This window comes from Erinaceus europaeus, chromosome 9, assembly GCF_950295315.1.
Source record: "Erinaceus europaeus chromosome 9, mEriEur2.1, whole genome shotgun sequence".
Lineage (NCBI taxonomy): Eukaryota > Metazoa > Chordata > Mammalia > Eulipotyphla > Erinaceidae > Erinaceus > Erinaceus europaeus.
Genome location: NC_080170.1, coordinates 56790050 through 56814777, shown reverse-complemented (window position 1 = coordinate 56814777; position 24728 = coordinate 56790050). Strand labels below are relative to the sequence as shown.

Sequence of the window (24728 nt, the reverse complement as noted above, 5' to 3'; positions counted from 1 at the left end):
ATCGGGTAAATACAACAAGACCCCTTTCACTGGAGGGCTGAAGGTTTAGTCATTCAGGCTTATTCTCATGCTTTGGGGTGCTGTTTCAGAGTGTCCAGCAGAAAGAGGGCTCTGTCCCCACAACTGTGAGTGTACACACACCGTACTCCAATGTGTGCTAACCTTGCTGAAACATCTGGGCCCCCCTAGTTACTTACACCAAATATACTCTCAAATGCTCAGAAAAAAAACTCAGCTCTAGTTCACTTGATTACAAACACTAATGCATCTGTGGCCTGGTCTGGGAGGGAGAGGGAGAGAGATTGAGGCAGACAGCAGAGGAAGTACCTCTGAGTGTCCTGTGTGGGAGAGGACACAGGACACAGGGAGGCGGGACTCAGTAGCACTTCTGCCCAATAGCTCTCCACCACCACCACCACAGTTACACCACCAAAAAAAAAAAAAAATTCTTCCTGCTTTTCATCTCTACTTCCCAATTTGCCTCTTTCTGGAAAGATCTCTTCCTGCTCATAACCTCAGATTTCTCAGCCCCTCCTGCACTCCAGCTCACTGAAATTTGCATTTTAAAAGGGTCTCCAACTATCTGCATTTTTCACGTTTTCCTAGAAAGTCTGACCTTACAGAGTTGGACAGTTTCAACCCCCACCCCACCACCCCCACCCCCTGCAAAGTGCAGAGATGGCTCCTGGGTAGGTTTCCATCTAGAGAGCTCACTGGTTAGGGCCCTGCCTTGCTATGTGCTCAGCCCAGTTTTGAGTCCCATCACTGCATGAGAGCACCAAGGCATGGGGGCAGCTCCAGTCCTGTGGTGTTTCTCCCTCTATCTGAATCATTCATTCATATATATATTCAGCATGGGAGCATTGATATAGTGCATTTGTAAAGCTCTGCCAAAAGAAAATGGGGTGGGGTAGGGGGATTACACAATTATTTTTTGTTTGCCTAATTACTCACTTTGGGATAATTTTTCATAACAATTACTACAGTTGACCTTGAACAACACAGGAACTAGTAGAACAAAACTCCCCTTCCCACAGCCAAAATTCACGTCAAAAAAGGGATTAATTGATGAGAAATTGAACAAGAGCATCATTCTGGTTGACTGGCTACGGAAGAAGGGCAAACGCTAGAAGAAGAAGAATTCTGGCACTTGCCATGCCAGAGATCAGACTCATGACTTAATGCTTGAGAGTCCAACATTTCATCCACTGCCCACCTCCTGGGCCTTCAATCCACTTTTTTTTATTAAGATTTTTTGTTGTTGTTGTTGTTTATTTATGAGAAATACAGGAGGAAAGAGAAAGAACCAGACATCACTATGGCACATGTGCTGCCGGGGATCGAACTCGAGACCTCATGCTTGAGAGTCCAAAGCTTTGTCACTGCGCCACCTCCCAGACCCAATCCACTTTTGACTCCCCATCCCAAACTTAACTGCAGTCATTGTTTGATATTCATGAGAGGCTGGTTTCAGGATCTCTTCCCCACAGATACCCAAATCCTCAGATGCTCAAATCCCTTATATTCTTAGCACCCCTACCCCAGTATCTACAAATTCATTGGTAGGCTTAATATCTAAGGTGATGAACTCTGAGCCCAGATGCCAGAGAGAAAGGAAATCTGTGACAATGAGTCCAGTCAGGCAGCTAAGCCCATGTGGTTCTGGGGCCAAGAGCACAGCATGAGGGGAGCTCTCACCAGTGCCATGAACCCACCTGCCCCTCCAACCTCTCAAGTCTCTCACTCTACCATGTCAAGACCTCAGCACATTCCACTGTGAGGTATTGATCCCAACCCACTCTTCAAGGGACAGTAATGCAACGCAACGCAATGCAATGCAATGCAATGCAATGCAATGCAAGAAAGGACTTTATCAAAGCCAAATTAGTGGGTGGTTCCTGCTGATGTTGTTTTTGTTTTGTTTTAACCATATCAATGTTCTGCTCTAGCTTATGGTGGTGCTGGGGATTGAACCTGGAAACTCAGAGCCTCAGGCTATTGCACTGCCATTGGTGCTCTCTCCCTGGCCTGTTTTCTCTCATCTACACAGGATCAGAGATGCTATTGCTGATCTTGTCTGAACACAGGCAGTTGAAATGACTCAAATCTAGGCCCCAGCTCTTCTCAGAACATTGGAGACAACAGCTGTATGCATCCCACAGGTGAATTGATGAGATCATGTGAGTAAAACCCAGAGCTTGGCATATGAGTATAGCAGCCAGAATAAGCCCAGGAATACAGCCCTGCCATCCATTCTCCTGTGTGCCCCCAAACTAGACCTGCAACAAGCCAGGCAGAGTGACTAGCAGTTGGCACCACTGGCTCTTCCAGAGGACAAATGCATCTGGGAAGGGACAAGGGACACAGATCCCCATTTGCATTTACTTTGTTTTGTACAGATCAAAGCTCTTCTCCCCTGAAGCACCACCTCCCCCAGGCTATTCCCAGGTTAGATTAAACCCACATGTAGGGAAAATAAAAACAAAAGCATGAAGACCAGAGGAGTGGAGCCCCTTGGTGACTGTGAGAGGGACAGACATGGCATGTGTATTCCATGCTGGCCCTGCAGAGCCCACCTCCCTGTGAAGCAGCAGTGACACCTGATCCAGGGGCCAAGGTCACCACAGGGGCTCCCACAAAGCCCTGTTCCCAGCATAAGAACACCAAGCTTGTGGTGTACCCAGGACTGACTGGAGTGTTAAGGGTCCTTAATAGAGTTTGCCCAGCCTTTCCCCTGTAGTGGGGAGTCCACTGTGTAGCCTGAACCTACAGGACTCTCCCAGCAAGTTTGGGATAAGTGCAGAGGACTGGAATCGATGTCCTAACTCCCATCACCAACCAGAAGGAATTCCCAAAGCCAGTAAGCAGTTTCCATGTCTTGGAGAGAGTCTGCCTTAGCCTTGGCAGGCCAGGACAGGGAACCCAGGGGGCAGCTAAGAGTCAGGAAAAGCACAGGCTGGTGCTACTGCCTCCTGTACCTGGCTCCCATCCTCACATCCCCAAGCAGGAGTGGAGTGTGTGTGTGTATTGGGGGGGGGGGGGGGGCGGTGAAGCTGAGAGCCAGCATGCTTCTAGGTGCTTTTAGTGTGTCTCCAGTAGAGGGAGATTTCAAGATAGTTCTGTGAGAGGTATGTGGTGCACTGACAGGGAATACTTTTGGGCCAGGAGGTGACAGAATGCTTTGGTCAGAGACATGAGCAAGTGTTTCTCCACCTGCCTCCCAAATGAGGTCAGGAAGACCTGTTAACTCTTCACACCTACCCAAGTGAGCTAGACCACCACCCACACTCATAGCTGTGCCCTGGAAGGTGGGATGAGGGGGCAGACAGCCCTGCCTCTATGTGTAGAGAGCTTTCTCTGCCTCAGTTTTCTCATCAGTATGAGGCAGGCCCAGTATGTAATCACATAACAACTGTCTGCACAAGGAAGTGACAACTGGGTCCACCTGTCAAAAGAGGGCAGCACTGCTTCTCCCTTTCAAACTCCACAGATGGCCTAGACTCCACAGATGCTCCAAACTTCAAGATGTGCAGCCCTCTAATGCCTCAGGTCCTGGAGATGCCCAAAGTCCAAAATGCCCAGACCCCACAATTCCTTGGGCTCCACAACACCCCAGACCCAATAGTGCCCTGGTGCCATAGTGCCCTGGATCTCACAGTGCCCCAGATTCTACAATGCCCTGGACCTCACAGATGCCCCAGATCCTACAGTGCCCTGGACCTCACAGATGCACCAGGCCCTACAATGCCCTAGACCTCACAGATGGCGCAGCCCCAGTACATGCCCTCAGCAGAGCAGGTCTCAAAAGCACTGTGCCTGGCTTCCTCTCTTGGCTCTTCTCTTCTATCTTATCCTCTCCTCAACTCTGTTGCTATTCTCAGGTCTTGGGCCTCCTGGGGGGAGAGGAGCAAACACAGTACATGAAGGAAACTCCTGTCTCTTTGCTCTGTCCCTCTGGCTCCAGGTCAGGGGCCAAGCCAGCTTACCCTTGTCATTGTCCTTGAAGTGGGGAGAGGCCTTCCAACCTCAGCCCTGCCCAAGGACAATGCGGTATGATGCGGGAATATTTCCTAATCCTGGGGAGCCCTACAGGGCCCAGCCTCCTGCCTACTCCCTTTATTCTGACAGGCCCTCCTACCCCTCCTTCCTCTGCAGCCCAGAAGCCACAGGGACACAGACACTTGGTCTCTTCTCCTCCTGCTCCAGCCAGGGACTTCCCAGGGTTGTGCCTCTGACCAGCTCCAAGGAATATGGACCTGTGATCAAAGTGGAGGTGTGTCCCCCCTCTTCCAAGTCTGCCCTCACTTCCTGTGCCCTGGTCCTCTGTGAAAGATTGGCCTAGAAGGTTCCACTGCCTGAGAGCTGGCTGCTGGGGCACCCAGAGATCTGTGAGCCCCTTTCTAAGGAACAACTGGCCTTCTACCATGCCCCAGGAAGCATCTGGAGATGTTCACCCCATCTCCTGTCTAGTTCTGGAAGTGCCCACCACATGCCCATGTACCCATTCTCAGACACACATTCACATACTCACCAAAAGTAGACACATACACATACACACACAAGTATACACAGACACCCGGAGGTATATATACAACAGATACAGAAATCCACAGGTATACACAAATACACACAGACAGACACTCACAGGTATACATAGATACACACAGACATAACCATACACAGATGTACAGACATATAGACACGCACAGGAGCCAGGTGGTGGTGCACCTGGTTGAGCGCACATCACAGTGCACAAGGACCCGGGTTCAAGCACCCGGTCCCCTCCTGCAGGAGAAAGCTTTGCGAGTGGTGAAGCAAGGCTGCTGGTGTCTCTCTCCCTCTTTATCTACCCCTTCCTCTCAATATCTGACTGTCTCTATCAAATAAAGATAATAACAAAAAAAAAAAACCTTATAAGTACACACACCCATACCCACACTCACAGACACACAGCCTAGATGTTAACCCTCATAACCCTTCACTCTTGTGGACACACATCTGCACTTCAGAAACTCTCATACAAACATACACGAACACACAAACAGTCACACTTGTGAATATATTCCTTGCTCTTGGGCAAAAGATAATACAAAATCTTTTTTTTTTCTTTTCCTCCCTTTGGAAAAAATGAACAGCAAGTAGAGGAAAAGACACATTGGGATAGGGAGCTAGCAGAGGGGGACAGACTGAGGTAGGAGGCAAGGGAGTAGGGAAAGAGGAAGGGAGGGAGGGGAGTGGGGAGCATCTCCCTGCAGGCAGAAGAGGGATCAGGTAGCTGTGGGCAGAGCTGGGAGGAGGGGGCTATGATGCCCAGACTCATCTGGAGGACACTCACCTAGGGCAGGAGCAAGGGTGTGTGGTAGGGTCTGCTGTCCCAGAGGCCCCCTCTCTACTGTCCGCTGAGGTCTCTGAACTGTGTTCAGTTGTGCAGGCAGGAGGAGGGCGGTGACAGTGGCTTTTAGGCGGGAGGGGAATTCCCAGGGAGGAGGGTGCTTGGCAACCTAGGGAGGCCCATCCCCCCCCCCTGTCCCCACCTGTCACTTCCCAGTTGCCTGTGGTGGAGGTGCTATTCCAGGTGGGGAGCCAGATTTAGTGGTAGTCCTGCCCACCCACACTGTGTCTTTGAGCCCCTCTGCCCAAGGAAGGGAGTCCAGGTCATGTCTGAGGAAATCTCCCCAGAAGCCCAAGGACACCCCCACCCCCTGGGCCTCAGGGAAGGTGGACTGACTGCTTTCAAACCTTCCACTGTCTCAGTTTCTTACCCACCAAAAGGTGCCCAGAGAGGAATGTCAGAGGAGCTGGCCTTTCTGGGGTTTTTTAGTTATTTTTTAAAGACTTTATTTATTTACTTATTGACTTTATTTTATTTTAATGAATGAGAGACACAGAGGGAAAGACACAGAGGGAAAGACCAGAACTGTTCAGCTCTGGTTATGGTGGGGCTGGGGACTGAATCCCAGACCTCAGAGACTCAGGCATAACAGTCTTTTGCATAGCCATGATGTTGTCTCCCTAGCCCCATTCTGATCTTCCTCTGTCCAGTCTTCTCCTTCTCACAGGGGTATCGGCAGACACTGAGGATGCTAGAGAGTTCCACATGCTTCCTGCCACCCAATGCAGACCCTGGGGCCCTCTAGCACAGGAGCTAAAGATGTTAAGCACCTGAAGACTGCTTAAAGGCAGGCAAATCCAAACACAATGAAAGGCACACTTAAACTCCTCCAGCTATATACCAGGAACATAGTCACCAGGCCATCACAGAAGGGGGGCAGACAAATGGCAAGGCCATTAGGACAAAGTGCAGCAGTCATGTGTCAAGGAGGAAGAATCAAGGGAGCCTGATCCAGAGTAAGGATTTGGTTTGGTGAGGTTTTGGGGAGTCTTCCTGGAGGAAGTGACCCTCCACTGAGATCTCAACATAGTCAAACACTAACATGAGGAAAGGTGGTCTTGGCAAAGGGAACAGACTGCAAAGAGAAGAGAACACGTATTCAGGAAATGAGAGTTGTTCTCTCTGAGTGTGAGAGGTTTGTGGCAGGTGAAGGGAAATGACAGCAGTGGCCCTGAGTTATAAGCTGCTGGGTCACAGATGGACACCAGCCCTGAGTGAGGGGGAGTCCTGCCTCCTGGTGATTCTGTGCCCTCTGACTAGACACTGGGGAAATGCCAAGGGCCCTCCTGGCCCAGTAGCCTTGCCCTGCAGAAGGAATGGAAGCCAGAAGGAAGTCACCACCCCTTGGTGGTGCTATCTAACTCAGAATGTTCAGAAGCCACATCTTGAGCAGCTGGGATGTCCCTTGAGAATGTTCCCGGTGGCCTGAGAGTGACTCCACTGGTTAGCAGTCACTGAAATGGAGGATTGTCCTTAGAGGAACAGAGCTCTGGTCAGAGATGCATGACTCAGCCCTGAAATTCAAGGTTCTGTCTGTGCATGATATTTCCTCTCCAGAAAAGCATTATCACCCGAGCCTGTGAGTCATGGCCTGGTGGCTAGGCCCTGCTCCATGAGGGACCTGCAGGGCTCTGGAGGTTCCGAGGTTGCTGGGTTGTACACCCAGGGAAGACCCCGGTGTGCTCCTATGTGGTTGTGCTGACAGCAACCAGCTCCTTACCCTCTTAACACCTTATTCCAGCCAAGGACTCCTGCTCAGGTTGAGGGATCAACACCTGGAACAGACTTAGGAGGAAGTGAGTCTAGTACTGGTATGGGGCCCTGGGCAAGTCCCTTCCCCTCTTTGACCCTTAGCTTCCTCACCCTCAACAGTCACCAAGGGACCTTCCATTCTGACACCGTGAGGAAGTCCAGCAATTCAGAGGAAAGAATGTCAGGACAGGAAGCAAAAGCAAATACTAAAGCTGACTGCATGCCTGATCTTCAGTGAATCATTCCCCACCTTCCTCTATAGAGTTCTCTGAAACTGGGACTGCTGTTCTGCAGGTAGGGAAACTGAGGGATGGACTGGTATCAGCCAAGGGTTAATCAGTGGCATGGCTGGAGTACAAAGCTGAGCAATGTTTCCAGATGTCACTTAGAGGAGAGGGGACCTTTGCTGACTCCCAAGGGTATGAAATGTGCTCCTGACCCACACAGGAACCTTTCACAGAACTGCTGCTATGACATGGGGCCATATGTCCCCCCACCACTGATGTCACTGGTATCCTGCTGACTTGGCTTGAACAGCATCCAGTGGCCTCAGAAATCAATATTCACTTAATGGGTAAATGAATGGGCCACGCTCTGGGGGTTTCCTGATTTTTCATTTCTGTGGAAAGTTTCCTAGGGGTGGGATTCCTGTAGCACTTGTTATTTTATTTCCTTTTAATATCAGAGAAAGGGAGGGAGAGGGGACAGAGAAAGAGGAGCAGAGAGAGGAGATATGCCAAAGTACTGTTTCACTGCTTATGAAGCTTCCCTCATGCTCAGAATTCACTCTCATATGGTACCAGTGATATGAACCTGGTTCCTTGAGCATGTTGAAGTGTGTTTTCTTCCAGATGATCTATTTTCTGACCTGACCATTGACTTTTCTCTGTGACCTCAATACCTAGAAAACCAGGCACCAGCATATCCTAGGGGAAGAAGAAGAGGGAAGACAGGGAAGACAGCATAAAGGCTCTGCAAAAATCTTCCATATCTAGGTTCCAAAGTCCCAGGTTCAATCCCAAGCACCACTATAAGCCAGAACTGAGTCTTTATCTCTGTCTCTATCTCTCATCAAAATAAAATAAAATTTTAAAGATTGAAAAAAGTTTCTAAAATGTCAGTCGGAGCCACATTATACACCCCAATCCACCCACTGTGCCTTAGTTTATGGTACATCTTGGGTCACTCCACAAAGGATAATCTCTGGAGAGAAGGCAGGTATCTAAGGATGTAGAGCCAAAGGTGACTAGATCCTATGGTGGGTCTTACCTCTCTGTCCTGTGAAAAGGGGTCTCAGAGCCCAGCTATGGTGGGGAGGTGCTGTGTGCCTGAAAGGGCACCATTCAGGGCTTTTCACAGAATACCAGAGCACTAGGTGTCATCATGTGACACTCTTAAACATCTGCTTTGGGGCCTGTCAAGAGCCTTGGCTGCACGGAACACCCAGTCAGGGGTCTGCAGAGTCCAGATGCTCAGGTTTACCTATGCCAAAGGCTTATCGGCTTCCAGCTATGGCCTAAATTTTAGCCTCAGAGCTCCCAAGGTGATTCTCATGTCAATTTTGAGGCCACCACTCCTGAAGAGGCCCTTTATCAGATGGTCTGATTGGGCAGCCCCAGCCCTCTGTACCAGGGAAGCCACACTCCCAGTGGCCAGGTCAGGACCTGAGGACCGTAGCTATCAGGATCTGGAGAGAAGAAGCTCCAGCGTACTCTGTGTGGGTCCCGGGACATTGCCCATGGTGGGGAGGGCAGAAAATCTTAGAAGTTGGCCCAGCACTCCAAGGAAAGTGTGCCAGGGACTCTGTGGCTTTAAGAGAATGGGATTCAGGAATGCATTTTGCAAAATTGTGCTTTCCAAGGAAATAGCGTGTTGCAAGATTCTTGTCAAGGGGACAGGATCCAACACTGGTGTTGCAAGAGTGGCCACTGCAGGAAGTGGCTTTTTGAACTATCGGCTCAGAAATGGGACCCAGAGGTGATCCTGATCAATAATACTACCACCCCCACCACACACACATACATACACACACACACACACACACACACACACACACACACACTCACACACACACTCCCTGCTAGACTGAGAGGGAAACTAATGCCCAGGGAAGGGGGGGGGCACGCATGAACCCATGGAGTAGCTGATGAGGATGAGAACCTCCCCCCCCCCCTACCCTTTCCCCCAGATGCTCTTCCCTTCTCCTCTACAATGTGACAGGCCTGTTTTGTTCTGGAGTCTCAACTGCCCTCACCCAGCCAACACACAGCCACAGGGTCTAACTGCCGGAAATCAGAAACAGAGACTTGGGAGGCGGGGAGAGCCAGGGAGGAAGGGGCAGTCTGACTTCAGAGGAAGCCTAATCACTGGGGGACTTTCCCCAGTGAGGTCTCCTGTCTATGCAAATGGCACCCTCCCATGAACCTGGGCCAGGATGGGATATGCAGGACCTATGGCTGGGGTTGTGTGTGTGTGTGTGTGTGTGTGTGTGTGTGTGATAAACTATCAGTCCAGTCCAATTGGTGGGGGGGGGGGAAGTTGGTGGAAGGGAGCACAGTCCATTGCTCTCCTGGAGGCCTCTCTCTGGAGGCAGGGAAGAGGGTTAGTATGACCAGGGAGAAGTTGCCCAGGGTTGATGCAGTTGAGGCTGAAGCCTAGGTAGCCAGTAACAATGCACGTGAAGCTTCCTTTTCACTCAAGGGCTCACCCTGCCTTGATGGCTGGGAGGCTGTGACCTTGACCCCTAAGCAAATCTTTCATCTGATTTTCCAAAACTGGGCATTAGGGCATGTGGCAGCTGGTGCCATTAACTGGTTCCCTGCCTGCTTCTAGACATTCTAGAAAAGTGGCGGCAAGTCTAGATGTTTTGGGAGGAAAATTTCTTCCCCTTCTGCCTTTTGTCATTTCACTCCCATGAGCCATCCTAACCCCCAAGACACTGCATGGAGCCTGCCATGTCCTGTCTCACCACTTACAATTGGCCTGTGTCCCCAGGACTAGGTGGAGGGGCTGGGTAAGCCTCCCTCCCTGGGCCCTGGGGCCAATCCAGACCTCTGCACTTGACACCTTTACCCCCACAGGCTGGGTTGAATTTTTTCAAATCCTTACTGCCCCTCCTCACCCCCCTCCACTCTCTCCCCTCCATGCAGGGAATCCTAGTGGTAAATCTGGGAGTTACCAAGGTCTCACTGTGTCCTAGAGTGACCTCAAGATATACCCAGCAGCCTCTCCATTACCCACATAGCCTCCTGTGAGACAGAAACTGTCCTTCCCACCCCAAACACTGAGGAAACCAAGGTACCACGAGCCAGTTATATGTCTCAGAGTCTCTGACCCTCAGCTATATGACTGAAACTTCCCATTTGCTGATTCCAGCTGCATGTAGGGTAGTCATGTGGGAAGATCTAAGATGGTGGGGAAAGGCTGAGGTTCAGGGGCCCTGAGGCTTAGAAGGGTATGAGGACTATGGGACCTTGAGGCCTGGGGGTCCTGAGGTGTGGAGGGACCTGAGGTCCAGGAGGTCTGGAGTGTGTATGTGTGTGTAGGGGGGTGCTGAGGTGTGGAGGAGCAGAGAGTCTGACAGTGTCTATGTGCTACATTTGAAATTCATGGTGGCTCCTGCCATCTGCAGGGTAAGAAAAGCACAGAGCAGAGTCAGAGAGAAGGCATGACTTTCCCTCATCTGCCTCCTTCTCCCTCTCCCCCCTCCACTATCAGCCTTGCTCCTACCACCTTTCCACAGTGCTGAGTGAAGGCTGGCTTGGGCCATGCCTAGGACTGCTCTGGTTGTTCTGACATGTCATCTGGTCATGGGTAACTTGTCTCCCCTTGTTAAAAGAGGGGTAAACACCCCTGCAGGGCCACATGGAAGGTGACAACACAGGGGCTTGTTCCAGGAGGACTGCCTAACTCTGGGGGACTCTGCTCTCAGCTTTGAGGAGTGTGTGTTGGGGGTGGGTGCTTCCTCCCTGGCAGGAAAGTGATGATCCCCACAGCAGTTCCTGCATGTTCAAAGAGCAGCCCCCACCCCCAACCCCTTCCACCAGGCACATTCTTTAAAATCTCCTGGAACCTGAGGTTTGTTCTGAGAGCAAGGTTCCCACAGGAGGGCAGTGAGGAACCGGCTGACCAGAGGATGAGGGAGAAAGGAGAGGAGGGGGCCAGGACGTAGGGCCCAGTATAGTCTGCCCCCAAATGTCTGTAACCCTGAGCCTGCCACCTGCTGTGTGGAGGTGACAGCAGTGTAACTTATGGGAGCCAATTTGAGCTCCTTCCCACTCTGCCAGCCAGCAAGGCCTGGGCTCCAGTGGCCTCTCCTCCTTTGTGTCCACAGGAGCATTCTCTAGGGTCAGAGAGCCTGGTTTTGGAGAGAAGGTGGGACACTCAAATACAGGTCCCCCAACATCTGGCCCCAAGGGCTGGGAGGCACATGAGTCTGTGAGCTGTGCCTGGTGCCAGGACTGAGGCTTCTTCCTCTGCCACAGTCACCAGTGCCCAAAACCCACCCTTTGGCCAGAGGCTTTTTATGTGTAGGCTGGATGCTGAGGCCCTCTGGTAGAAAGGCAGAGTCCCTTATACCGGATGCCAGCCCCCACCTGTGACCTGGCCCACCTCACCCACCCACAAACCCTGGGGTCTGACCCCTGACCACTGGCCCAGGACAGGCCCCAATCTGAAAGCTGAGAGGTGAGGGTGAGTATCTGGGCCACCACAGTGCTCCATCTGACAATCTCACTCCTGGTTCTCTGGAGTCTCAGGACAGCCCCACACCCAGTCCCTCACATCCCAAGGCTGTCTTTCCATAACCAGCCTTCCCTCCTTCCCCTCAAGGCTTCTGGGGGCACCTCCCTATGTGGTTTGGAAGCTATGGTAGCAATGTCAGGGGATCCATAGCCTGTCACACCAGCTCTCACTACAGCACCTCCTGGCCCTGGGATTCTGTAAAGAAAGCTCAGAAAATGTTTGTGTTCAGGGTAGTCCTGGCTTGGGAGGAGGCTTGGTAGAACAAACACACCCACAGTCAGTTAGCAAGAAAGGGCCTCCTCCAAAACTCTTAGCCATTTTGTGTCTTTCAGTGCCACATTAAGTGGGGCCAACACCAAGAAGAGCCGAACTGTGTAGCATTTGGGCTCTAGTCGGTGGGAGGGAAAGACTCCGAGACACAGCAAGAACTTTGCCTTTCAGACTCATCATCAGGGGGGAAGAGACCCCTCACTGTACAAAGAGGGAAACTGAGGCCCAGCTGGAATAGTGGCTGGTCCAAGACCACACAGGTTAGACCCAGTGAGTCTGCTGGTATAGCTGTTATGAGGACATATACTAGATGGCCAGGAAAGGCAGAGTCCCAGCCTGTAGGTGCCCTCAGCCTGGTTCAGAGCTGTGGGAAGGGACCAGGCTGCGGTCACTCCTCAGTGATGTCACCTCTAGACCATTCCCTCATGATGGTATCTGGTGTCCTGGGCAATTTAAGAAGGAGAAGTTTGGGTTTGAGAGATAAGGGGGCACAGGACACAGAGCAAGAAGGCCTGGCTACACGCAAACCCTCTTTGGGCTTCCTGGGGGGAGCAAAGAGTGTGTGCTTGGCAGGTGACAACCTCAGAGTGCTAGGTGGGGAGAGGGGGGAGCCAGGCATTCCAGTGCAAGTGGCATTCCGGTTCCCATTGCAAAGGTGTGCTGTCTCACTTGGAAAGTGATGGGAAGCACTTTTTTTTTTTTTTAAACCAGAACACTGCTTAGCTCTGGCTTATGGTGATATGACTGGGATTGAACCTGAGACTATGTAGCCTCAGGCATGAGAGTCTCTTTGCATAACCATTATGCTATCTACCCCCCATCCCATCTTCACAGGTCACCAGGATAATTTCCCGCACCAGCTTCTCAGAACTAAGAAAACAGACGTGGGTAGGAGGGAGGGAGGAAGGGAAGGTAGGCTGTGCCCAGGACCAGTGAGCACGTGCACTGAGTCACTCACTGTGAGCCCAGCGGTGGGTGGGGTGCCCAGTCCAGCCTCCAGCACAGCTACCTGGACAGAAGTGCTGGCAGAAAACCACTCTCTGCCGTCAACAGCCAGCTATCCCCTGCTGCACACCCACCACTCAAAGTACACACCACTCTTCTCAGAGGCTCAGTACATTTTGGGGGTTTGATAAAGGTTGGGGGAGGGGACTGTGGCAGGGGCAGGGACAGGTCTGAGGCAGGAGGCTGAGGAGGAGGTGGATGGGGTCTCTGACTGTAATCCTCCTGCTGCTCAGATACCACGGTGGGGGTGGGCACCTTGCCTGAACCCCAGCTGAGAAGGCACCTTCCTGGCCTCTGGCACTGCAGCTGACAGCCTGGCCATTGGGGGTGCTGCTGGCCACCTCTTGGCAGAGAAGCCACCAAAGCTGGGGACCCTAGAGGGGCACCTAGTCGTCTCCACCACAGATAGCCAGCAAGGCCTTCAGGAAGTATCCAGAGGTGTCGCCCTGGAGCAGAGGAAGAGAGAGGTCAGTGTTCCAGGGCCCAGACAGAGGACCCTCCTCACTTGCAGAACAGACACATTGTGGTATCTAAGACACCCTCTTCTCCAGACCTCCCCCCCAAGAAGCCAGCACTGTTGGTCAGTCTCAAGGCCTTTTGTGGTTCAACTTCATGGAGCCCCAAGGCTTCTCCATCCTTTCCTCCAGAGTACTGGGGGCTTCTCTCCTGTGAGCCCCATCCTTCCTCTCATACTTGTTCAGCGGTACTGCATGCAGAGCTTCAATTTGTAACCACCACAAACAGTGCTGGTCTAGATATGTCCTTACTTGTCCCTGGGGATATGTGTGGCTCTACTTATAAGATAATTTCCTACAAGTAGAGCTGCCAATTCAAGTATAGACTTTTGAATCCTGGTGTTTGTTTATTCTTCAATGACAGGGCCTCAGGAATACATGATCTTACTGTTCTGAACTCTTCCTTTTTTCTTAAGATAGAAACAGAGAAAAAGACACCATAGCACCAGAGCTCCCCCCAGTGTTGCAGCACTCTGATATGGTGCTAGGGCTCTTACCTGGGCTAGATAACACATGCATGGCAAGGCATGTATCCTACTTGGTGAGCCATCTCTCAGCCCCTAATTTTCTATCTTGAACCACCAAATTACTTTTCTAAAAATGTACTACCAACACCCACCCCTCCCCCCATCAGTATGAAACCCAAGAATAGCATGGAAGTACTTAAGATTCTGGTCAACTCCCAAAACTCAAAATTGGGCTTCATGAGTACACAGAACCAGACCCAAAAGGTGTCAGATGACAAGGTCCCTTTGTATAGAAAACTGAGAACAGTCTTTCTGGTTCCATGAATGGTTGAATGGTACTATGTCTCTCTTCTCTCTGCCTCTGTCTCTCTGTCTCTCATACACACAAAGAAAAGAATGAAATAATTGGGTAAGGCAAGACTACACAGTGGTATCGTGCATGCTAGAGATCCCAGTTTCACTTCTTGGCACTGCATTAAACCATCTCTCTTTAAAAAGGGATGGGGGCAGGATATAGTATAATGGATATTCAAAAAGACTTCCTTTTGTTTTTATATTTAATTGTTTTCTCTTTTGTTGCCCTTGTTTTTATTATTATTGTAATTATTATTGATGTTGTCATTGCTAGATAGGACAGAGAGAAATGGAGAGAGGAGGGTAAGACAGAGGGGGGGAGAGAAAGAGAGACACCTGCAGACCTGCTTCACCACCTGTGAAGTGACTCTCCTGCAGGTGAGGAGCCAGGGGCTCGAACCGGGATCCTTACGCTGGTCCTTGTGCTTCCTGCCACTTGCGCTTAACCCACTGGACTACCACCCGACTCCCACAAAAAGACTTTCATTCCTGAAACTCCAAAGTCCCAGGTTCATTGACTTGCCTCACAATAAACCAGAACTGAGTAGTGTTCTGGTCTCTCTTTGTGTCTATTTCTCTCATTAAAATAAAATGTGGGACCTGGCAATGGCACATCCAGTAGAGCACACACATTACCATGCACAAGAACCCTGGTTCAAGTCCCTGGTCCCCACCTGCAGAGGGAAAGCTTTGGGTGGTGAAGCAGTGCTGTAGGTGGCTCTCTCTCTCTCTCAATCTCTCTCTCTCTTTCTCCCCCTCTCTATAACCCCTCCCCTCTCAATATCTTTCTGTCAACAAGAGGACTCCATCTGACTCCAGGGAATCCCCCACCCCTTCAGCTCCCCTTCCTGTAACCCCATACCCCCAGCCACCCCAGGCTCATACCTCAATGGCCTGGTGGAGAGACTTGTCATACTTCTCTATGAACTCCTGCCGGATGTTGAGCAAGTCGATCTCACTGCGGGAGACCATGATTCGGGTGAGGGTCTTCTCATCCGTGCCAGCACCCTGGAGGTAAGAAAGGACATGGGGAGTTGGAGGACCAAAAAAGGCCAGGTCAGCACAGGCTGGGTGACAGCCTGGTGCAGTCATCTGCTTCTCTTTTGTTTCGAAAACCCAGTGGGACAATCTGCCTCTGTCCTCTAGTTGGATGCCAATGACCTAGTGCCTGGGGGTAGCCAAACTGTGATTAAAGAGGGAACCCCAAATCTTCATGTCTATGTGGAACCTGGGAATTTGACCTCATTTAGGGAATCAGTGGACACATGGTTAGATAAGGTGAATCGGGGTGGCCCTCTGAGAGGTCACAAAGACATTCCCAACTCAAGACCAAGGTTGTGTAGACAATGGGCTACATCTGTCCCCAGGAGCTTGGATACAGCTCAGAACTCAGCTCTGTAGGATGGAGCCTTGTGAAGGCAAGTCAAGCTCTAGCCTGCCCAGGCCTCAGTTTCTCTACAGAATGGGGGTGAAGCAGTGAGCTCCCAGGATGTCTGTGAGGGTCATCTAGGGTCAGAGGATATCCAAGGCACAGGGCAGGACTTAGCATACACAAGTGGCGGTCAGATAAGGGTGGTAGATTAGAAGGGAAGACCACTCCCCAAGACAGCCTGATGGGCTTTGCCAGCAGCCAAGCCTTTACCTGCAGGGTGTGTGGGGCTGAGTGGCCTTGCTTCCTGGGAAGCCAGGCCTGGTTCTAGCCACCAATCTTAGGAGAGAGCACATCACCAGAACATGAGCATGGCATCTGAGGCTGACCTGTGACCACTGGGTGTTGACCACACTCCAGCTGCACTTCCAGATGCCAGCAATTGTGATCTCTAAGTGGTGGCCAGCACAGTGCATCAATCAGCTGACTGAGAATGGCTGTGCCTGAGCCTGAGGATCCATGCTGGTGGGAAGGAGGTTCTAAGCAGTCTGCTTACCTTCATGGATTTGTACAGTTTGTCAGCAAAGAAGAGAGGCTTGTTCCGGACACTCTGCACTGTGGGAAGCAGAGCACAGCTTAGAGGGAGGAGCCCAGACACTGTGGGGACTTCTCTTCCTTCTTACCCTGGCCTGGACTTGCAGGCCACTGAGCCCCAGATAACGGTGCTTTAGGCCATGTTAGATTGGACACACCCTACTTACCTTCATCTAAGGGTGTAAAACCTTCCCACTGAGGTGCTGCCCTTAGCCACTGCCAGGGGCGGGTTCTGAACCCCAGGCCCAGTGTTGCAGATGCCTCAGAATACCGAGAGAACTTGTCAGGAACCTGGATGTTGGGCTGTGCCCCCAGAGACTCAGATCCCAGCAGTGTTTCTGACAGCCATTCTAAGTATGCTGTGTGAATGGCCTTGAGGGTGGGGCTATCCCAGGCAGCAGGGACATTGTGGTTCAGCACTGACTACCCTGCAGCTGGTATTGGGAGCTCTGATTTAGAGCACAGTGCAGGCCAGGATAGGAAGTGAACAATGGACTCCCTCCCCTGCTCATATTCTCACCCCTATGTCCCCACCAGGCAGCCTCCCAAAGCCCTCTCTCATGGTTTGGGGTTTCTGTTCCCTAGCACCTATATGGGGTGTCCAGATGGCTGAAAGGAGACTCAGACACCTAGAGTGATGCTAGATGTGAAAAGCACCTCCAGTGAAGCTGGGGGACAGTCTGCACTCTCACTGTTACACTTCTTTCTGTTCTTCTACTCCTCCCTCTCTCTCAAACATATCCCCAACTCAGTACTTGATAGCTGAGGTTCTAGGTCCCTTTGCTCCCCCATTTCAATGCAAATTTATATCCTTCCCCATACGAAGAAATCTTTATTTGCTTCCATACTTGACTTCCCCAAGTCCCACTCCTTCCTGCAAGTTGTACTTGATGTGTATGCCACAAGTCCTTCAAGAAGCCCACCTTGACTACAGGCCAAGGGCATAGATGAGGTAGGAGGTAGACTAAGTGGAAAGCCACATTCTCAAATGGACAAAACCTACACTTGATAGGACCCCCACACTGGTAGTACCAGGGCTACTTCCCAGAACCAGCAGCTGGGAAAGCTGGTCTCTGAGTCCCACCCTACCCCTAGGTCCCCAGAAGTTACCTACCGATGGCCACGAAGGCGTCCTGGACATCCCCAGACATCTCCTTCTTGATGGTGTGCTCTATGTCATAGTTGGTCTTCTTGACAAACTCCTGAAAGACTGTCCCAAGGAACAAGTGTTAGCTCCTATGCCCACCAGCTGTGCCCAATCTGCTGGCCCTGGGTGTTGGGGGGGGACATTCTGAGCACTGGGACCCAGAGACACACTTGTATCCATCAGATAAAATTTTGAATGGAGTTGAGTGAGGAGGGGACAGTCTTGGTGTACACCGTCTCCCAGTGGCCTCGGGAACCTGCTTCTTCAGAGTTGGGTACAGTGGGCAAGATGCTATTTCTGTATCCTCACACCTAATGTGAGGGGGAGAAACCCCAAGGTGGAAATGAGGGACAAGCACAGACCCTGGGGGTTGGCACTCTGCACCCCAAGTGTTTGACTAGGGTTGAGCAGGGAGAGCTCAGCATGTCCTCCATTATGGCTGGGGCCCAGCTATGATATGGCCCTGCCCACTGCACCCCTCACAGCTGCTGACACCACTGATAGATCATCACAGGGAGCTCTGCTGCTCCTCATGTTCCAACTTCTCAGGACTGGCCTTGGGGAGACAAACCCCTGCTCTCCCTTCCGGGGATCCTACCTGCTCCCAGGAGGCAAAACCAGGACCCATGTCCCTGTCACTCTAGCCCCTCACTGGCCCCTCAGGGCACAGAGTGGGTGGCTCTCAGTAGATGGGATGTCACTGGAGAGCCAGGGTGGCCTCACCTCTCCGCAGGTGCTGGTGGCTCCGAGTGCACAGAATGGTCATGAAGCGTGTCTCCAGGGATGTCTTGTCTCCACTGGTTGTGTCGGCTATTTCCTGCAGAGTGGGTGAAGAACACAGAACTTGTCACTCTTCACTCCCATTGTTGTCCAAAAGTGCAGACAACTCCAGGATGACCCACCCTCTCTCCTCCTCTTCTGCCCCCTCCTCCCTGCCCCCCCTACCCCATTCAGGGGCCCTGGATGCCTCTGGACTGCTTAAATCCTGGGCTGACGGGATCTTGGGATGGAGCACAGGGCTTCTCTGGAGGAGTGTCTGTGTTTCCCCCAGTGCAGCAGCTGGAAGCCAGTCTATCACAGCACTAGATGTCCCCACAATAGCCCTCTAGCCAGTTACTAGCTCTGTGTAAGAGGCTACTCAGCTTTCCTCTGGAATAACCCATCTGGGTTAGAGTCTACTTAAAGGCACACAGGAGCAGCTGGTGGCATGCAGGTGAATCATGTGCAGCTCAGTACCTGAAGCTTGGCCTTACGCACCACCCAGTGGGGAGAGAGAGAAGCTGGAAGGGGAGCCCCCAAACCACCTGGCCCCACTCAAGACACAGCCACTCAGACTTCACTCAGAGGCTCTTTGCCTGTGCGAAGAAGGGGACACTCACCAAGATCTCAGCAGCCACCTGAGGACAGGGAGAGAGGAGGACAGGGGAGAGGGGTCATGAGTTAGAGAGGCCTTGGGCAGCTGTGCGCCCAGGCTGGCAGGGGTGGAGGTGTGGGGGGGAGGATTCTGGTCCCAGAGATGCTGAGTGAACATCTCACATGGTGGTGGCCGGTTACATCAGACCTAGTGCTAGAGGCCTCAGGGTGCAAAGTGGTAACTGCCTATACCCCTCTGCCACTAGCATCTCATGTTGCAGGTGGTACACCTGAGGCTTTGGGCCTACAGACCCTGAGGCAGAAAAACACCAGCTGGCCCTCCTCTGATGGGCTGAGCTACACCCAGAGGCACATCCAGCAAATCTGGTTCTGATACTATAGTTGGGCAGATAGCTGGAACTATGGCCCAAAGACAGACCAAACCAGTCCCACCTGTCCCTCTCTGACACCCAACAACTTCACTAGGACCCCCATAACCACTCTCTTTAAAAAAATACATAGGAGGCTTTAGATACTTTCTGTTGTACAAACTGACACCTACCTATCTATATGTACAATGCATGCCATTTGATCAAGCAATTCTGCTGCTAGAACTATGACTCATTGGGCTGAGGAGACAGCATAATGGTTCTGTAAAAAGCCTTTGGTATTTCATGCCTGAAGCACCAAAGGCCCCAGGTTCAGTCCCCAGCATCACCATAAACCAAAACTGAGCAGTGCGCTGGCAAAATAAATAAACTCATTTATTGTATATGTACATAAAATCCCCAGTTAGAATAACATTTTCTCAACAAGGGCAACAAAAGGGGGAGAAAATGGCCTCCAGGAGCAGTGGATTCATGGTGTAGGCACTGAGCCCCAACAATAACCCTGGAGGCAAAAAGAAAAAAAAAAAGCCATATTCTAAAATAGTGGCTATGATCACTATAGATAGGTTATAGACCTTTTCCTCTCCCCTCCAGTTTAAAGTTTCTCTGAAATTCAGAGCATTATCCACAAGAGACAAGATTTCTAGTCATCAGAAAGCAGGTCATGGTTTAAGCATGGGGTAGCATCTGGGTTTTGGGGAGAAGTTGAGTGGGCAGAGCTCCAGCAGGTCATGGGGGTTGCTTTGGTCCCCCCCAGGTTCTCTCTCGCCCCTTTGGGACTGCAAAGCAGCAGCCAATAAGGCCACACTGCCCCCTGCCTGCAGCAAATGAACACATAGCCTCATAGCAGATAGGGGGAGACTTGGAGCAAGGAGGCTGGTGAGCTGTAATGAGGCTGGGGCCAAGAAGCAGTGTGCTCTGGGATGAGGTACACCGAGCACCCTGGGGGTCAGCTCCAGGCTGGCCCACATCTGCCCACGGTGCAGCGGGCACCTCTTGTGAAATGAACCCTGAGGCCTTGCTCTGACTCACTGCAAAATAAGTCAGTGACCCTTATATGAGACTGACATGTCTGGGGTGCTGGTGGGTATGGACAGGACTATGTACAGGCTCTGGGGTCAGGTGGGCCCAGTCCAGGTCACATCACGGCTACTTAGAAGGGGAAACAAACACTATAGTCGTCTCCCAACAGGCTCAGGGCTGTAGTCACAGAGTGACAGGCCACCCGGCAGAATTCCCAGCCATAGCCTCCTATATAGGGCCTGACCATGGGAACCGCCCCCCCCCCCACCTCCCACTGCAACTACAGAGCTGAACTTTAATCTGTGGGTCCTGAGCCAAGCTCTGCCCCTGCAGTTTTGGGGGCACTATGCTCCAGCAGACAGGACAAGGGCAGCTGAGACACAGAAGAGTTACCTCCATCACTGGGCCTGAGCTCTGACCATAGCTGCTTTAATGCATCAGGAGCAAATCTGATCCCATCTTTCAGGAACTTACTGTCCATCCTCACCACATGCCCTTAGCACTCAGGCCCCATCCTTTCAACAAGTGCCCAGACATGCTTTCAAACCTATGAGCACTGGAACACTGTGTGACTCTCAGAAGTCACCACCCTCTCTGGGCCCATTTCCTGCTGTAACATAAGAGTTTTATCCAGGACCATCCAGGAGTCCAGTCTGCTCTGGGGTTAGGCTCTGGGCCCCCTGTTCACATGGGTGTGCCAGCCAAACCAGCACCTCACTCTCTAGGATTACCTGGAAACTCCCCAACCTGACCTCACTTTTGGGGGTACAGAAGGTGAGGTGGTCCTGATCAAGTCTCTGCCAGGGCCCCATTCTAAATGCAAGCTCACCTGGGCATCTTCCCGGGCCTGATCCCGATCTTCTCCTCCCTCCTCACGGTTTCCCTGCAGGAGAAACATCAGGAAAGGTGAGTCCCTACCCACCACTACCTCCTCAGCAGCACAGCCTTGCTCAGCCACTGAACCTGACCCTTTTCCTCATCCAGGGTATGGACAGATGCTGTACAAAGAGGCTGGGTGAGAAGCCCATGTGGATACTGGCAGCAGCTGTGCCTCAGGGTTCAGGGTCACAGGAGTCCTGGAGACCTGGAGGAAGCTCCTGGGGAACCACATAGGGAAGGGGCACCCAGTTGTCTGCATCCTGTGGACTCAAATCAGGATAAGAGCTTAGCAGGGAGTGCTGCCAGGAGAAGGTAGCACCAGGCCAGCTCTAAAATATGGACAGTGGGGAAAGGCCTGGCACATGGCAATAGAGACCTGATGGTGGTAAGACTGAAGAGAAGGGCTATCTGTAGTCATCAGAAGGGACTCCTGACTCCACACCCTTTCTGTGATGCAAGCACTCCACACCTACTCTCTCAGAAGCCAAGGAATCTGCTTACCGTGGCCAGAGAGATGAGGATCCTCTTAAAGTGACCAGATGTGTCTGAGCTCAGTGCATCCTCCAAGGACTTGTGATAATCTGAGAGAGAAGGGAAATAGGCTGTGGCTGGAACGGATGTGGATGTGGGCAGAGGGGATTCCCAGCTTTACATGCTTTTGACTGGTATCCAAGGTTCTTCAGAATAAGGAGTCATAGTAAGAAACTGATTACATTTCAAGACGGCAGCTCAAGAGGTGGTACAATGGATAAAGCACCAGACTCTCAAGTGTGAGGTCCCAAGTTCAATCCCTGGCATCATATGTGCCACAGTGATGTTCTGGTTCTCTCTCTTTCTCTTTACACACATACACACACACACACACACACACACACACACAACCTATATCTGTGCTCTTGGGAGAACTAATGCAGTTTCCAGTGGAGGGAATGGGGACACAGAACTCTGGTGGTGGGAAAGGCATGGAATTATACCCCTGTTATCTTATCTAATCTTGTAAATCAATATTAACTCACTAATAAAAAAAACATAAGAGAATGGCTTAAAATAAGTAAATAAATAAATCTTCAAGAAAAAAAAAAAAGATTTTCAAGATGATGCTAGAGCCCAACCTATATCCAAATATGAGGCCGAGGCATGAGCTCTGTGGGGCTGCCCTCTGGCTCCCGGCACCCTGAGTCTCTCCTCCTATCTCACCAAACTCTCCTACATCCTCTGTCCTGCTGACACTTTATCCTGTAGACACTCTTTCTTGGACAGCTGGTGGCCCAAGATGGGAGAACCGGGCCTGTCCCAAATCCTCTGGCTCCCACACTCACCCTCCTTGTAGGCCTCATTAATGGCCTGGATTTCAGCATTGGATCGTGTGGTCAGGATCTCGATGAGAGCCTTTTCATCAGTGCCAGCTCCCTGAAACATCAAGGCAAAGAGGAGTTGGTGTGGTCCTGGCCAACCCAGAGGCCCTACTCTGGGAATCAGAGTCATCACTGGCAATATCCTGCCAGCCTTCCTGGACTTTCCCCTTCAATCCTAGAATCCCAGACCAGAAATTTGGTTTAAGCAAGTGGACCACACCAGCTTGTCAAGACTTACACAAGAAAAAAGAAATACAAAAAGAAAAAAGAAAAAAAAAAAGCTGCCTACAACATGGATATGTCATGCACACAAAAATGCACTTAATTAACTAAATTAAGAAAAATCAAAGACATCAAATCAAATCATTTATCACATGCAGTCAATGTGCAGGGGGCTGGGGTCACAGCTAGGCAGCAAGACCAGGCCTGCTCTCAGGGTGGGGGCGGGGAATGCTCCCTGGTCATCAGCTGCTGGGGTCACAGAACTCCAACCACCTTGGCAGGAAAGAGCTGTCTGTGATGTGGACAGCTTAATCTTCACAACATCTTCAAGCCTGGTTCTAGCCCCAGTTTTCCCCAAGCTCCTGATTTTAAATCACTTCCCTCTTGTCTGGGAATGTGAGGAGACTTTATTTGCTTCATTCAGGGAATGCTCATTCCTCTTAGTCTTGAAAGGTCACAGGCCTAGTGGATCCATGTAACAGTCAATCCTGGCTCTTCAGTGAGACCAAAGGTCTGCATCTAGCTCCACTTCTTCTTAGACTAAGACTGTGACCCAGTAAAACTCAAGCCTCAGTTTCCTCATCTATAAAATAAGACTTAATAAAGGTCACACCCAGGAGGAAGTGCCCACTTAAGTGGGAGCAGGATGGCTCCACAGCTGGAGGGGAGACAGGGCTCTTTTGTGCTCAGCGTGGGTTCAGACGGACATAAAAAGATGCCCATAGACCTATAATCTCACTTGACCTGCCCCAAAGTGAGCAGCACTCACTGGCCAATCCCATTTCACAGCTGAGGGCAGAAGCTCAGAAAGTGCCAGTAGGGGAAGCACTGGGTAGAGAGCACACATTACCATGTACAAGGACCAGGTTCCCACCTACAGGTGGGAGAGATCTTCAAGAGTGGTGAAGCAGTGTTGCAGGTGCTTCTCTCTATATATATTCCCCCCTCTCCTCTAAATTTATCTGTCTCTATCAGAAAGAAAAAAATTGGGTAGGGGGGAAGAAGGATTGCCACCAGGAGCAGTGGATTCATCATGCAGGTACTAAGCCCAGAGATAACCCTGGTGGCAATAAAGAAAGGAAGAATGAAAGTGTCCATGCCCAACACCCCTGGTAAGTGAGTGGCAGAACAGACCCTGTGTCACTATCCTCAGTGCCTCAGCTGCCGTAGGTGCCCCCACCTCCTCAGGTCACTGGACACATGTCCCTATCTGACTAAACCAGAGTCTGGAGACCCCTGGGAGGAAGGAATTCCTTTTCTACAGAGGTGGCAGCTGCAGGAAATATGCGTCATCCTGCCCCAGGGTTCATCTGAGTCACAGTGGGGACAGAGCCTGATCCCCATGTGAGCCCCAGGCCCAGCCTTGTCTAAAGCCAGGAAGTGTGCTGGACTCCTCATTCTTCTGTGCTCATGGGGTGTACGGGAGGGGACACCCAAAGTAGTGAGGCAGGCCACACATCCCAAAAGCCCTTTGGTGCCCACACCAACCTCCATGGCCTTCTTCAGCTGCTTGGCATCGTAATGGGCTGGTGGCATCATAAGCCCCAGAATCAACCTGGCCAGGTCCCCAGAGAGCTCAGACTTAAGGTCAGCCATCAAGTCCTGGAACAAAGGAGAGGGGCAAGAGATGAGAGTGTGGATGAAGACACGGCCCCAGTGATGCCTGTGCCTGTCTGTGTTGGGTTTGCTAGTTAGAAGAAGCCAAAGAGGCAAGAAGAGAGAAGAGGTAAGGGACAGGACACAGACAGGGTAGAGATGTGGAGCACCATCTCCAATGTGGGGCACCCACCAGGTGCAGTAGTCACTAGTGCCTGGCCTGGGCCCTGTGCCTCTCCAGTGAATGTGAGATGCCACAGCTCTGTGTGAGTATAGTCCAGGTCCCTGGTGTGACCCACTCAC

The 24728-nt window shown here is 51.4% G+C and overlaps 1 protein-coding gene across 2 annotated transcripts in view; it reads right to left on the bottom strand.

Moving 5' to 3' along the window:
* Positions 1-13257: 13257 nt before the first annotated feature.
* The window catches only part of ANXA6 (annexin A6), a 38992-nt gene continuing 27521 nt past the window's right edge, over positions 13258-24728 (bottom strand). The window contains exons 17-26 of one of the 2 annotated variants that reach the window (XM_007528769.3): positions 24318-24431; positions 22572-22662; positions 21754-21833; positions 21203-21256; positions 18988-19005; positions 18332-18425; positions 17576-17671; positions 16424-16482; positions 15384-15506; positions 13258-13608 (exon numbers count right to left, since the gene is read on the bottom strand). In XM_007528769.3, coding sequence (XP_007528831.1) covers positions 13549-13608; positions 15384-15506; positions 16424-16482; positions 17576-17671; positions 18332-18425; positions 18988-19005; positions 21203-21256; positions 21754-21833; positions 22572-22662; positions 24318-24431 — 789 coding nt within the window. In that variant the 3' untranslated portion in view covers positions 13258-13548. The remainder of the gene's footprint in view (positions 13609-15383; positions 15507-16423; positions 16483-17575; positions 17672-18331; positions 18426-18987; positions 19006-21202; positions 21257-21753; positions 21834-22571; positions 22663-24317; positions 24432-24728) is intronic. The other variant, XM_016190661.2, reaches the window with a different exon arrangement.